Below are 12859 nucleotides of genomic sequence, written 5' to 3'. Positions count from 1 at the left end.
AGTGACATATTCTCAAACAAAATAAATGTTCACATTGGACACTTATATTCTCAGTTCACTTTTGTATAAAGGTAGAGTCTTTGATGAGGGACAAGGTAGAGGTAGGGGAAGTGCTATTACCCCACCTGTCCAGAAGGGGGCTCTGTGACTTTTTCCATCGACGATATAACTCAGCTTTAGGATCCCAATACAGACGTATGTTTAATGGCTCCACAGCAGCAGGGGTCAGAGACAGTGAGTGACAGACTTTTGGGAGTTTTTTTTTTTTTTATGGCTTGCAAGGATTATTACCTCAGAACTTGTGTTGACTTTATATTGTAGCCTACTTCAAAAAACCTGGATGAGAATTGGCATTTTTTGGACAATGGGTTCCCTCTGGAGTTTCTAATGTGTTTTTAGAAAGTAGGTTTATATGTTTTTAGAAAGTGATTTATAGGTAAAATAAGGTCTGTGGATAACATTATTCTTCACATTTTGTTCTATAACTTTTATGTGTGTATATATATATATATATATATATATATATATATATATATATATATATATATATATAAAATTACTAACCAGTGGCTGCATAAGGCCTACAGAGGTTGTTTGACCTATTGAGCATGTAAACTCACATACAGTACTTGTGATACTTAGTTAGTTGCAGTCCTTATTTATCAGCTTATTTACAATGTATTGATAAAACAATCCACAATGTGGGTGTGACTTTGTAAATTATGTTCATTTACATTTTAATGTGATTATTTAGTGCTTTAATAAAGTTTAGTCCTCCTCATGTCATTTCAAACATGTATGCATTTATTTTCTTTCCATTTCTGGGTGAACCATCCCCTTAACATACAATATTTACTACACATTATATAATATTTATTTATTAATTATCTTATTTATTGATTTACTTTACTTCTTCTCTGAATTTTCTTCTCAGAACTTTTGATTGCATGCTCAGATGTGACCCCCAGTCCCCAAACCCCAGTTTGGAAATATATTAATAAATTCCGTCTGTTATGTGAAATGTGAAACTATAACATTTCATTCCTGTAAACGTAATCAGCTAAACTACTGTTACTGCATACAAACCACATAAATAATTATTTTTAATAATAATGACAGATGTGTAGTTTTTTTTAGTTTTTTTTTTTTACAATATATACAGATGCACAGTCTTTACACTTTACTTCATTAGTGCTTTTTAAAATGTCAAGAATATCTAACTGTTTGAGATGCTTTTCTTTCTCCGTAATGGTTTAAATCAATAATCACTAAAGAAAACGTTAAGAACTTCCTGAGGGAACCTATGGCAAATTACCCTTCCAGGTTAGACTTGACCTCTGACTTAACAGCTGTGTTTCTGCTGTTTCATTTTCCGAAACTGTGCCATTTGGAGATATTAATGTAGTGTTGGTGTTATTTCCCTTCTAGATTAGCACATTATTGCAGCTGAGCAACAGATAACGCATGCTGCTTTTTGCATGAGCTCCACTTGACCTTTTCATGTCCTAATAACTTTTTATTCTTCAGCTTTTTATGCAAAATACTTTCTTAAGGGCACAATCGACAAATAACAACACGCACAAACCCAAAGCCATCCCATAATCCTTCATCAACTCTACTTTCTCTTTACTGACATCGCCAGCATAGCAGCTTTAGAACACTAGAATTTGAGCTCTTATGGTTTTGTATCAACCCTGTTAGCATTCGTTGGGGCTGTGTGAATGTGTGAATATTGCAACTGCAATTACATGTAAAAGTCTCAGAACTAACCAAATTGCTCTCTTGTGTGCTTTGCTTTCATTTTTATGTAGTCGGTGCCAAAGGTGTTAACAACAACCCTCCCACAGAAGCCGCTGAGATGCTAACAGCTTAGCAAAGCATCCCCAGTGTACATTTGTGTAAATGCTTGGTTTATGTATTTCATTCACACTCTTTTCCCGCCCTGTGCCGCAGCTTTAGTGCGGGTCAGAGGTCATGACAGGGATTCCAGGTTTTAATGGTGATGAGTTTGAACACAACGAGCTGCTAATTATTCTGCAGAGGTGTGATGTACAACCGAATGTAGTTAACAAATGTATATATTTTTGTTTGTTGTTTTTTTATTTTTTTTTATTGAATATGCCCTGGAGCAACAGGAAATGGTGATGATCGAGGAGTAGTCCGTCTAGTGTCCCGTCTCTCGGCCACAGATCCCAGAGTTTCTTAACATCTCTGGTTTTAATTCCAGGCCTGCAACTTCGCACAAGTCCTCTGTCCCTCGAAAGGGGCTCACATGTACACACAAACGTACACACACACACACATTCGCACACTGAATTGTAGGAGCCAGAGTAGACAGAGGGCTGAGTTTGTTCATTAAAACCATTAGTAGATGTTTCCACAAGGCTCAGCGGAAAATAAGGGCAGTGAGACACACCAATAAGCAAAGAGGGATGATGAAACAAGGTGCCAAGAGGGCCGCCGCCCTGCTGTTCACTCTTTGCACGCCACTAGGGGGACCCACCGAAGTCTGTGGGATGCATTTGTTCTTTCGTCTCGGTTTTGATGGGTCATATTTGTCGTCCGATTCCTTGTTGGCTAACTCCTTTAGGCTATACACCTCGTTCTGAGCATTGCCCTTGCGGTTTCGATGCCTTGTGCAGTTCCTGTTGCGTCCCGACTTGGGCGGTCGAGGAAGCGGCGATGGGGAGGTGGGGTAATATTGATCCTGATGTGGCAGGTGAGGATGATGATGATGATGATTGCGTGATCGATGATGATGATCTTTCTTCAGTGACACCCCCACGTCCCCCTGGCTGGATTTGCTCTGGTGGAGCGACTCGGAGCCTGTACAGGAGGGCAGCTCTTCTTTCGTCAACCGTTTCAGGTCCTTTCCCGCCAGCTCCGGTGGAGCTGCGCATATTAATGAGGAGGTGGAGCCACGGAAGCGCCGCAGCCAATCCCAGAGCGGCACAGCCTTGCAGTCGCACTCCCAAGGGTTGTCGTTGAGCCGCAGGTACTCCAGCGCTGACAGCTGAGACAAGCTTTCAGCCGGAAGTTCAGGTAAAGAGTTGTTAAACAGGTAGAGAGTCGTCAGGCGGCGCAGGTCGTGGAAAGCCTGTTTGTGAACCCACTGGAGCCGGTTTTGATGGAGCAGCAAGCGATCGAGGGCGCCCAGGCCACGGAAAGTGTTCTGGTGGAGGCTCCACAGCCGATTTCCATGCAGAAATAAATGGCTCAGATTCAGAAGATCAATGAACATGTCATCCTCGAGAAACTCCAACTGGTTGTTCTGTAGAACAGCAGATAAGCCAACAGTCAGAAACAGGCACAGAAAAAACGAGTCATAGATATGAATATCCAATGTGACAGTGTTATTGTTTTTGTCTTTTGATGAAATGTCCTTGCAAAATTAGTCAATATTTCATCATGTTGTATGGATTCCTTTTAGCCTGCTTTACTCTGACTGAAAACATGTTGTGACAAAACAGCTCAATCAGCTAAAATAACTATGATTGGACTATTTGAATGAAGAACATTGATAAAACGCTAAAAACGTTAGTGTATTGTTTATATCTCTCAGCAGTAGATGTGTTTGTATTTGAAAAATATTACTTGTACATTTTTTTTCATAATGTAAAATAGCTTAATCGTTAATATTTTTTGTCATTGTCTGAGAAATAAATAAATAAAACTGCAGAACATATTCAAGGAAAGAAGCAAATCAACTCATGCAAATGCCTCTGTGTCCTTTTCATAAGGGAGTTCAAAGATGAATCATAAAATTGTAAGACCTTGGATATTCATCCTGGACCATATTAGATTTTCCTTTTTCTTCTATGTTTTACTTTCATAAGAATCTTTTCAAAATCCAGAGTGCCTTCAATATACATGGTGTTCTCAGGACATAGTGGGCTGAAGGTAAATATATTTATAGACAATATGTGAACTCTTTACCTCTGCATTGGTATTAATGATGAAAAAGCATGCATGGCAATGCAGGTTTTGCACAGATTGGTATGAGAGCAGTTAATGTGTGTATTTTTATTTAATTTTTGATTATAAATTTGGAAGCTATTTCCATTTGAATGCCAAACTACTACTTACAAGAATCCATCCTCATCAGTACGCCTCTTTTATCAGGTTATGAGCTATATGGGAAGCTAAATACTGTGAAAGTGGGGCAAAGAAGCTGAGCGGAAAGCACTGCAAGACACTGCTTTTCTTGGCACATTTTATTGGAGATAATAGAGATTTTTTTCTGATATATTAAGCGATTTAAAAAAATATAAAACATATAGGCTTTCATGTCAAAAACATTTTGGATTGTCTTTATTATTTGAGCCCTTTATTGCACTATGATCTTTATCAGATTAACCACAATATCCATAATCTTGAATATATGACTATAGCCTTAAGAAACCTCATGAAATGTCAGAAACACTTAACCTTAAACATAAATCAAATTCCAAGAGTCGTGTGTCTGCGATGTTCTTTGCACCGGAATAGTAGGTTTCCTTTTTTGACATTTTCATTAGAACAAAATATAGTCTCTGGTCATCGTTTTAGTGCAGCACTTTTTGCTGCCAAGGCTGATATTGAACATTTTGAGCAGATCTTATCAGGATTTATTTGGCAAGTCAGATGATTCCTAAGCAGCAGTTCAAACCGGGAGCACTGCCAGTCTAAAAAAAAGGATATCCATTCAAGAAGGACATTTTTGATTTTGTTAAAATGGTATTGTATCCAGTCAGATTTTCAAAATGTCAGCACAACCATGCCAAGCCAAGCATCTTATAAATTCACACTCAATTTGGCTGAAGAGGACCTAAATATGATCTATATACATAAAACATCAGACCTAGCAGAACTGGCACTTATTCGCTTTATTTCTCTAAATTCACATTCGCACATTCTAAATAATGGCACCAGCTATTCCCTGTTATTGTTTTAGTATTTGAGGGACACAAACCTGTAAATAGAGGTACTGCAGGTTGTGCAGCCCTTCAAATAAGCCAGCGGGCAGAGTGATTAGGCCACAGTGGTAGAGGTGCAGAGCATGGAGTCGGGTCAGGCCCTGAAAAGTGTCCGAAGCCAGAGAGCGGAGGTGTTTGTTGTCCCCCAGATCGAGCTCCTCCAGGCGGGTGAAGCCCATGAATGTGGAGGGCTGGATGTATGAGATATTGTTGGAGTAGAGCCAAAGCATGACGGTGGTGGGGCTGAAATGGCCCTGCAGTAGTCGCTGGATCTTGTTGTTTTGCAGAAAGACGCGCTCGCTCTGGGCCGGGATTTCCTCTGGAACCACCAGGAAGTTGTGGGCCTGGCAGCTCACCGTGCTGGGAGAGTCGTAGCAGATGCAGTCGCGGGGACACGCCTGGGTCAACTCTAAACCACACAGCACCAGGAGAAACTCCAGACCACAGCCTATGGAGAGACAGGTGAGGAAAAGAGCATGCGATCAGTGCAGGTTCAAAAAAAGACCATACTGTTCTAGCTGATGGACCTTCAGCAAATCTCAGCTGGTTGACTTTGCTAGTCAAGATAAAGAAGTCAGTAAGGTTTTTATTTAAGGCTATTTTCAGTGAGGCTATCTTATAAAAACAGCATTTATGTTACTCAGTGATACAGAAATACTAATGTATGTGATTATCGTTTTATTTGATTGTCAATTTTAGTAATTAGAATGTCCAGAATTAACACGGGTGGGAAATGTGTGTGTAAAAAACCTTTACATGATTTGTTTAATTATATTATGCATAATCTGAAGTAGCTTTTAATTCTATACACTACATTATAAATACCAACGTAGCTATACAAATAATTCAGAGCAGTTTTCTAAATGGATCAACTGATTCTGACTCAGAAGAATGACTCATTCATTAATCAGACATTGCTACTTCTCTAAAATAATTTAATACACCTGTATTATATACTGTATAGTACGTTATAAATATAAGGCTTACTGATTGCACAGACTGAACAAGTCTGAAATGATTCAAGATTTTTGGTAACTGTGATAAACTACCATTAAAAAGTCTGTGTTAAGTTTTTATAAATATATACAATTAATACAAATTAATACTTTTTTCAGTAAGACTGATCAAAATGTATCAAAAGTGACAGTAAAGACATTAATAATATAGTTTTTTTTCTATTCATCCAAGAATCCTGACTATAGAAAGAAAGGAAAAATCACTGTTTTTATCAGCGGTACAAAAGGAAGAATAATCATAAAGAATATGATGTTTATATAGATTGAAATCCAGCCAAAGAGACATGAGAGAATGTGATATTTATATAGATGAAGTCTCTGCCTCCATCTATAGCCATCTCTGAATACACCCAACCCACAAGGCTATACTTTAAAAGCAGAAAATCAATGTTAAAGGTTACAGAGGAAATAAATGCATGTGCACATGAGCTTTACTGCATGCAACAAATCAGACTGAAAACCTCCTTGAAAGAAAGACCTCGCAAGTCTGAGGGAGAATGGGAAGGAATGAGAATAAATGATATAACAATGAAGATGAGGTTGCGATGAAGAGTGCTGTTGAAGAAGTGAACGGTAGTGGCTCAGCATTGATTCACCTCTTTGATGTCGAATTGAAATGGGAATGAGAGTGAGACTTTTAGAGGTGCACTGCAGTGGGAAGAGTTTCGAGGAAGAGATGGAACGTGTGAGTCATTTCGGATGCACAAGAACTAAAAAGATCAGTTCGCTAAGAGAAACGGAGGGAGACTGATATTGACAGAGACAGTGAACTTGTGCAGAGAGCTGAGTGATGTGGTGTAATACAGGGTGTTCTGACACTGATATGAAACATTACCATGCTCTCACACATTCAGCAGCAGGAAGCGTGACGGGAGACTGATGCTTTTAGCATGGGTAGTGTTAAAAAGTTAAAAAATGATCTTGTCATTCTCCCTCCAAATTTGTGTGACTTAGTTCTGTATTTTCCCCAAAGGAACATGTTAATGCATTATAATACATATAAAGTAAACCAAACAGGTGTTTGAGGAAGTGAATAACAACGTTACAAACTTGGATTTGAAACTTGGACAAAACAACAAAGGCAGAAAGCTGTGTACTTTACAGATTTAGTGAAGAAATTCCCATTGCAAAATTGAAACTGCAATATTAATTTGAAGTCACTGGTTGTACCCAAACAAACAATATATTTTATGTTTATTGGAAAATATGCAGATATTTTACAAAGATTTAGGTATTTTTATAGCAAATTTTTATATAGCAAATTTTTATAGCAAATTTGTAGTTTCATAATGTTGTCTTCCAGCTGGAATTCCACTGTTCAACAAAACTATTTTTTAATAAGTTGAATTATTGTTATCATATGGCTTCAACAAATACGCATACCATCCATTAACATCTTCAGCGTTTACTATAGTTCTGTCTGTAATGGTTCATCAATTGTCATTAAAAATCAGTTGGCTTATGGAGAGGTTTTTACTGGCCTGACTCTTGAATTTTATAATTCTAGTCATCATTCTAAGAACACTGATGCTTCTAAACTTTAAAAAAGTATCTTAAAATCATAAAACACACAAAATTACAGTCTTCCGTAATTTTTGGAGAGGTACTCCAACAACGCTGATTATGTTGATTACGTTCTGGGATACTCTCTAAAATGGCGGAAACGGTAACTCAGGGAGAAGAATTGTTGAATAAATGATGTTTCTATTGTTTTCTTTGCGCACAAAAAGTATTCTCGTAGCTTTGTAAAATTATAGTTGAATCATTGATGTCACATGGACTATTTTACCCATGTCCTTGCTATGTTTCTGGACCTGGGAACATTGCAGTTGTTCTGCTGTCTACGGAGGGTCAGAGAGCTCTCAGATTTTATTAAAAATATCTTAATTTGTGTTCCGAAGATGAATGAAGGTCTTACGGGCTTGGAACAATGTTAGGGTAAGTAATTAATGACAGAATTTTCATTTTTGGGTGAACTAACCCTTTAATTCTCCATGATATTCCTTTTGATTTTCCCATGGAAAAACATAAGGGTGAGTAAATGATAAACGTTTTTATTTTTTGGGTGAACTATCTTTGTATAGGAGCGTTAGCGATAACCTAGAACAGTCACCAGGCCATTATATTCCAAATGCGTGTGTTTGAACATACCTCGACATACATGATCGTGTTTATATAAGATTACACTGATCTCCTCGGTATACACAGAGTTGACAGATGACCTGTTCCAGCCAAGCTTTTGTTTCAAATAGCTCCCGATGCCTAATACGGCGTGAAAAAGCACACAGCCTTGGATGACACATGTAATCCTTTGCATTTAAATGTTTGCATTGCTGTTTGACACTGGGTTGTTTTTGTGACTCTTTCTATCCCAAACATTCTCTTTTCTTTATTACAGCAGTCCAACAACGTCAACAAAATTACACTCCTTGGCCGGTGAAATGAAGTGTATTCTTCTGAAAATAAATGCTGAATGAATACACAGCTCTATTGCTGGCGGTATGAATTGAATTTGTCTGATAGGGTTCTCTTTATTTGATTATGAAAATGGACTCAAGTCAAACCAGCGGGTATTACCATGCTGTATTGCACCTGAATAACTCTTCTAAACAGTGTGTCTCTTTATCGCTTTCATTGTCATTCTTTCGGCCTCATGTGTACACACACACACACTCTACATAAAGCATATAAGGGTCGGCAAGCATGAATACGATCGTTTAGGAGCTTTAGATTACTAACGCTTAAATAAAAGGTCAAAGCACGTCTTCTTTTTCCCCCTAAGCAGCACTTGCAAATGAAAATGTATTTGAGTATCAGTTCTGCAGGTAACAGAAAGGTTAAACTGGCCTGATTAAGGACCGCCTGACATCTAAGCACCTACTGGCAAGAGCTAGCATCCGTTAAATATTGGAAAGATTTCAAACTATTTTAATTTAACCCTCTGGGCAAAGATCTTTATTTTACTAGTAATGAAAACTCCAGATTGGATTGATTTTCTGACAGCTGGTAGTTAAGTGTCATTTGTAATGAAAAGCACTTGATGATATCACCTGAACATTAATTTTTTTATTATGTGTTATATTCACACTACTTTTTAAACGTTTAGGAGTTTTAATTATTGTTTTTTCTGTGTACATTGAAAGAAATTTGTTTTTATTTAGGAATAAAGACATTTGTTACAAAAATGCTGTTCCTTCTATTCAGCCCCCCCCCCAAAAAATATATATTTTTCTACAAAAATATTCAGCATTCCTCTTTTCAACATTGATTAGAAACGTTCCTAAAGCACCAAATCCGCATATTAGAATGATTTCTGAACAATTATGTCACACTTAAGACTAAAACAACGATTATTGTTATTTTTTTAATTGTAAAAAAATACTATTTAAAAAAAAAATCATACCAACCCAAACTTTATAAATATATAAATGTAACTCCCTTTTCTGTCTCTCCCCTCTCTCTCTCTCTCTCTCTCTCTCTCTCTCTCTCTCTGTCTCTCTCTCGCTCGGCTTGATTTCGAATCGTTTCAAATCTTACTGGGATATTTTTACCATCAGCACAGTTAATTATGTGACTGTGTGCATTTGTGTACTTGTTTATTGTCCATTGACTTGAATATGCACATGACAAACCGCATACACATCTTTACTCCTTATTATCCATTGTCCTTTATTCTAATTTTTCATACGCTCTTTCCATAATGACCCTCTTTTTTTCTTTTTTTCCTCATATCACATAACAAAGGCAGCAGAAGGCTCTCCACATTCTGGGATGCAGAGAAAAACCTTCCGGTCACCTTTCGCTCTGTTCCCATTCTCATTTTTCCCTCTCTGTCGCTCACATTTGGATTTGAACTCTGGTTGATAATAAGTGCATTAAATATATTATGTCTCTTCTCATTAGAAAAGATCTAGCCACAGGGCCCTACCAGTTGGGCCCCAGCCATCAAAGTCACAGAAAATGTTTCCTTTTATTTCCACAGATGATGTTTCCTGTCACAGCTGAAATATTGTGTTCATGTAAGCTGAGCAAGTAGGCTCATGTGGAGAAAGCTCAACATAATTTAAACACCTGTCAAGTTCTGCATTTTCCACATCTCTTGCTTGTTCATTTAATAAATATTTTGATTAATCTGATTATGCATTCAGTTACCACAAGTATGTAGTGTACAGTATTAAGGTGCACTAGCAAATTTAACAGACTAAAAAAGATTCATTGACTATTGTCAGTAGTGTAGCAATGAATGAAACTCCGAAGTCACTTTCAAACCAAGCAGGTTTCTGTTAGGCAATGTGGTGAATTACTTGAATAATTTAAAAACATGGGAACAATTATCACCCCCATACAAAACTCCTGAATGTACAGATTCCTATTTAAATGTATCTTCATCGGAACAGATTTGTAGAAATTTAGCATTAGATCATGGATCCTCTGCAGTGAATGGGTGCCGTCAGAATGAGAGTCCATTCAGATGATAAAAACATCACAATATTCCACAGGTAACCTACACGACTCCAGTCGATCATTTAACATCTTTTGAAGTGAAAATCCCAATTTTTGTAAATGCAGATTTACTGGAAAAAGTTGTATCATGTGTTATGGACTCATATTTTTATTATAAACACACAGCTTTTTACATACTGTGATGTTTTTATTAGCAGTTTGAACTCTCATTCTGACGGCACCCATTCACTGCAGAGGATATATTTCTCCAAATTTGTTCTGATAAAGAAACAAACTCATCTATACCTGATTCTTGAATTGCCTGAGGGTGAGTATATTTTCAGTTAAATTTCAATTTTTGGGTGAATTTTGAACACATTTATTTTGAAGTATGAATCTGATAATAAAAATTGAATTCCAAATTATGATGGTCCAAAATTAGTGTAGAAAATGTCTGCTATAAACACGACTAACTCAGGAACCCTCACTTGTGGTTTCATCTAGGTTTGTATTCCTCCTGAGTGCATCTGCCATTATGGATGTTATACATCAAACTACATTATGTGTTTTTTTTTACCCTGCAGGAGGCTGGTGTAAAAGATCCACACAAGAAAGAACACCAGAGTGGGTGTAGGCAGTGGTGACAGTCTGAATATACAGCATGCGGAGAGAGGACACACACATGCTGGGGGTAATGTTGTGCAGAATGACAAAGAGAAAAGATCCACACTGAGATGAAAGACTACAGACTAGCAGAGAATGAGAACGGGAAGATTGAAATATCATAATGGAGAGGATCTGTTTGTGGGCCGTATGGCACAAGGAGTTTTGTAATAGGAAGCAGTCCACTAGAATTCCCATTTATCTTAATGGCTGTTTCTTGGCTGGTGCATCTGATATTTGAATCTTTGCTCATGGGAACTTAGCAGAGATGTTTTTGAGCCAATCACCTGAGTTGTAAATGTCATGTGAATATTGTAGTTACAGCTTTCAGCCTGAAGGGGTTAACTGGGCTATGTAAACCACCCAAACCCTGACCGCTTGTTGTGGTTCCATCTCAGAATTCACTTTGACCTCAGAAATGGTCAAAGAATAAGAACGAGTTTCTGTCTGTGTGCCAGCATGTATTATTGTCTGTCAAAATGTTCATGTCCCTCTATTTAAAGCTGGACTGTTTCTGTCTGTCACACACATTCTATCTGAGCGACACAATAAAACAAGATCACTCCTATTACAATCAGAAGAACTGTGCAAAAGTGCAAAATTGATTTCTGATGACTGACAGCTTGTTGATTATAATGGGAGCGATTGAGTTTTGCCGTGTTGCGATGTACAGCTGCCGGTAGTATGGTAGACACAGTTTTTTTCCTCTTCCACATATATAGTAGCTACTAGATGCTTGAGAAAGCTAAGGTGGAGCGTTTTATGGATAGGCATACGTAAGATCCATTTTAAAGGTGTAGAAAGAGCAAGAATTTAAGCAAGTAAACTGTAACCTGGATTCCCAAAGCACAAATTCTATATGAAGAATTAATCTGACAATGAGTTCACTGACTGGATTACAAAAAGAAAGAAATTACACTACTAAAGATTTTATTTAAAAGAATGTTTTTAAAAAGTCTATTATGCTTACCAAGGCTGCATTTATTTGATCAAAAATACATTATAAAACAGTAATAGCTGCAAAATATTATAATTTAAAAGTGCTGTAAATGTATTTTATTCCTGTGAAGGCAAAGCTACATTTTTAGCAGCCATTACGTTGATCAATTTAATGCATCCTTGCTGAATATAAATAGTAATTATATTATTTATAATAGTATTATATATAATACTGCAGTAAAGTAAGTGAGGTGGTGGAATATCTTTAGCTTTAAACTGATTGAATTTTCTTGGTGTTCACTGTTTTGCATATCAAATAGTCTCAACTTTAAATGCAAGTAAGTGATATTGTATTATTGTGGGTTGTATTTGGGATCTTTTTCTTCCCTGTGTGACACAGCTGATGTCTTGTTGCAGAGAGACTAATAGAAAGGCTGGTGCCGAGGATGTGTTAGTGACCCTCAGCGCTCGTCTGTCTTTCCGTCCTTTCAGCAGTGAGAGAGATAAAACATAAAAGCTCCTTTAATTTTTTTCTCATGTCTGAGTGAATAGACGAGCAGCCGTGTGCCGCTGCAGATGGACAGGCTGAGGCGATCGCATGCATATCAATGACAGCGCTTATGAGCGCTGACTGTCTGTCTTAATGAGAAGCAGTACTGAACCTCGCTGTCTCTCTCTCACGCGCCTTCTCTCCCTTTGTTCTGGACAAACTCAATTTCCTGCCCCTGTCAGCAGGAAGTGGGACGCTGTCTGTTTCTTTATCAGTGTGTTGTGTTATGTGCTTATGGCAAGTGTTTTAGTATCATTGCATTGTTTTATCTTCTGCATACCGAAAAACAAAGT

General features: G+C 37.5%; 1 protein-coding gene across 1 annotated transcript in view; it reads right to left on the bottom strand.

Moving 5' to 3' along the window:
• Nucleotides 1–572: 572 nt before the first annotated feature.
• Nucleotides 573–12859, bottom strand: part of LOC113110068 (reticulon-4 receptor-like 1) — a 97971-nt gene continuing 85684 nt past the window's right edge. The window contains exons 2-3 of the mRNA XM_026274072.1: nt 4952–5403; nt 573–3271 (exon numbers count right to left, since the gene is read on the bottom strand). Of these exons, the coding sequence (XP_026129857.1) occupies nt 2387–3271; nt 4952–5403 (1337 nt within the window). The 3' untranslated portion in view covers nt 573–2386. The remainder of the gene's footprint in view (nt 3272–4951; nt 5404–12859) is intronic.

This window comes from Carassius auratus, chromosome 10, assembly GCF_003368295.1.
Source record: "Carassius auratus strain Wakin chromosome 10, ASM336829v1, whole genome shotgun sequence".
Taxonomy (NCBI): domain Eukaryota; kingdom Metazoa; phylum Chordata; class Actinopteri; order Cypriniformes; family Cyprinidae; genus Carassius; species Carassius auratus.
This window is presented reverse-complemented; position numbering and strand designations above follow the sequence as displayed.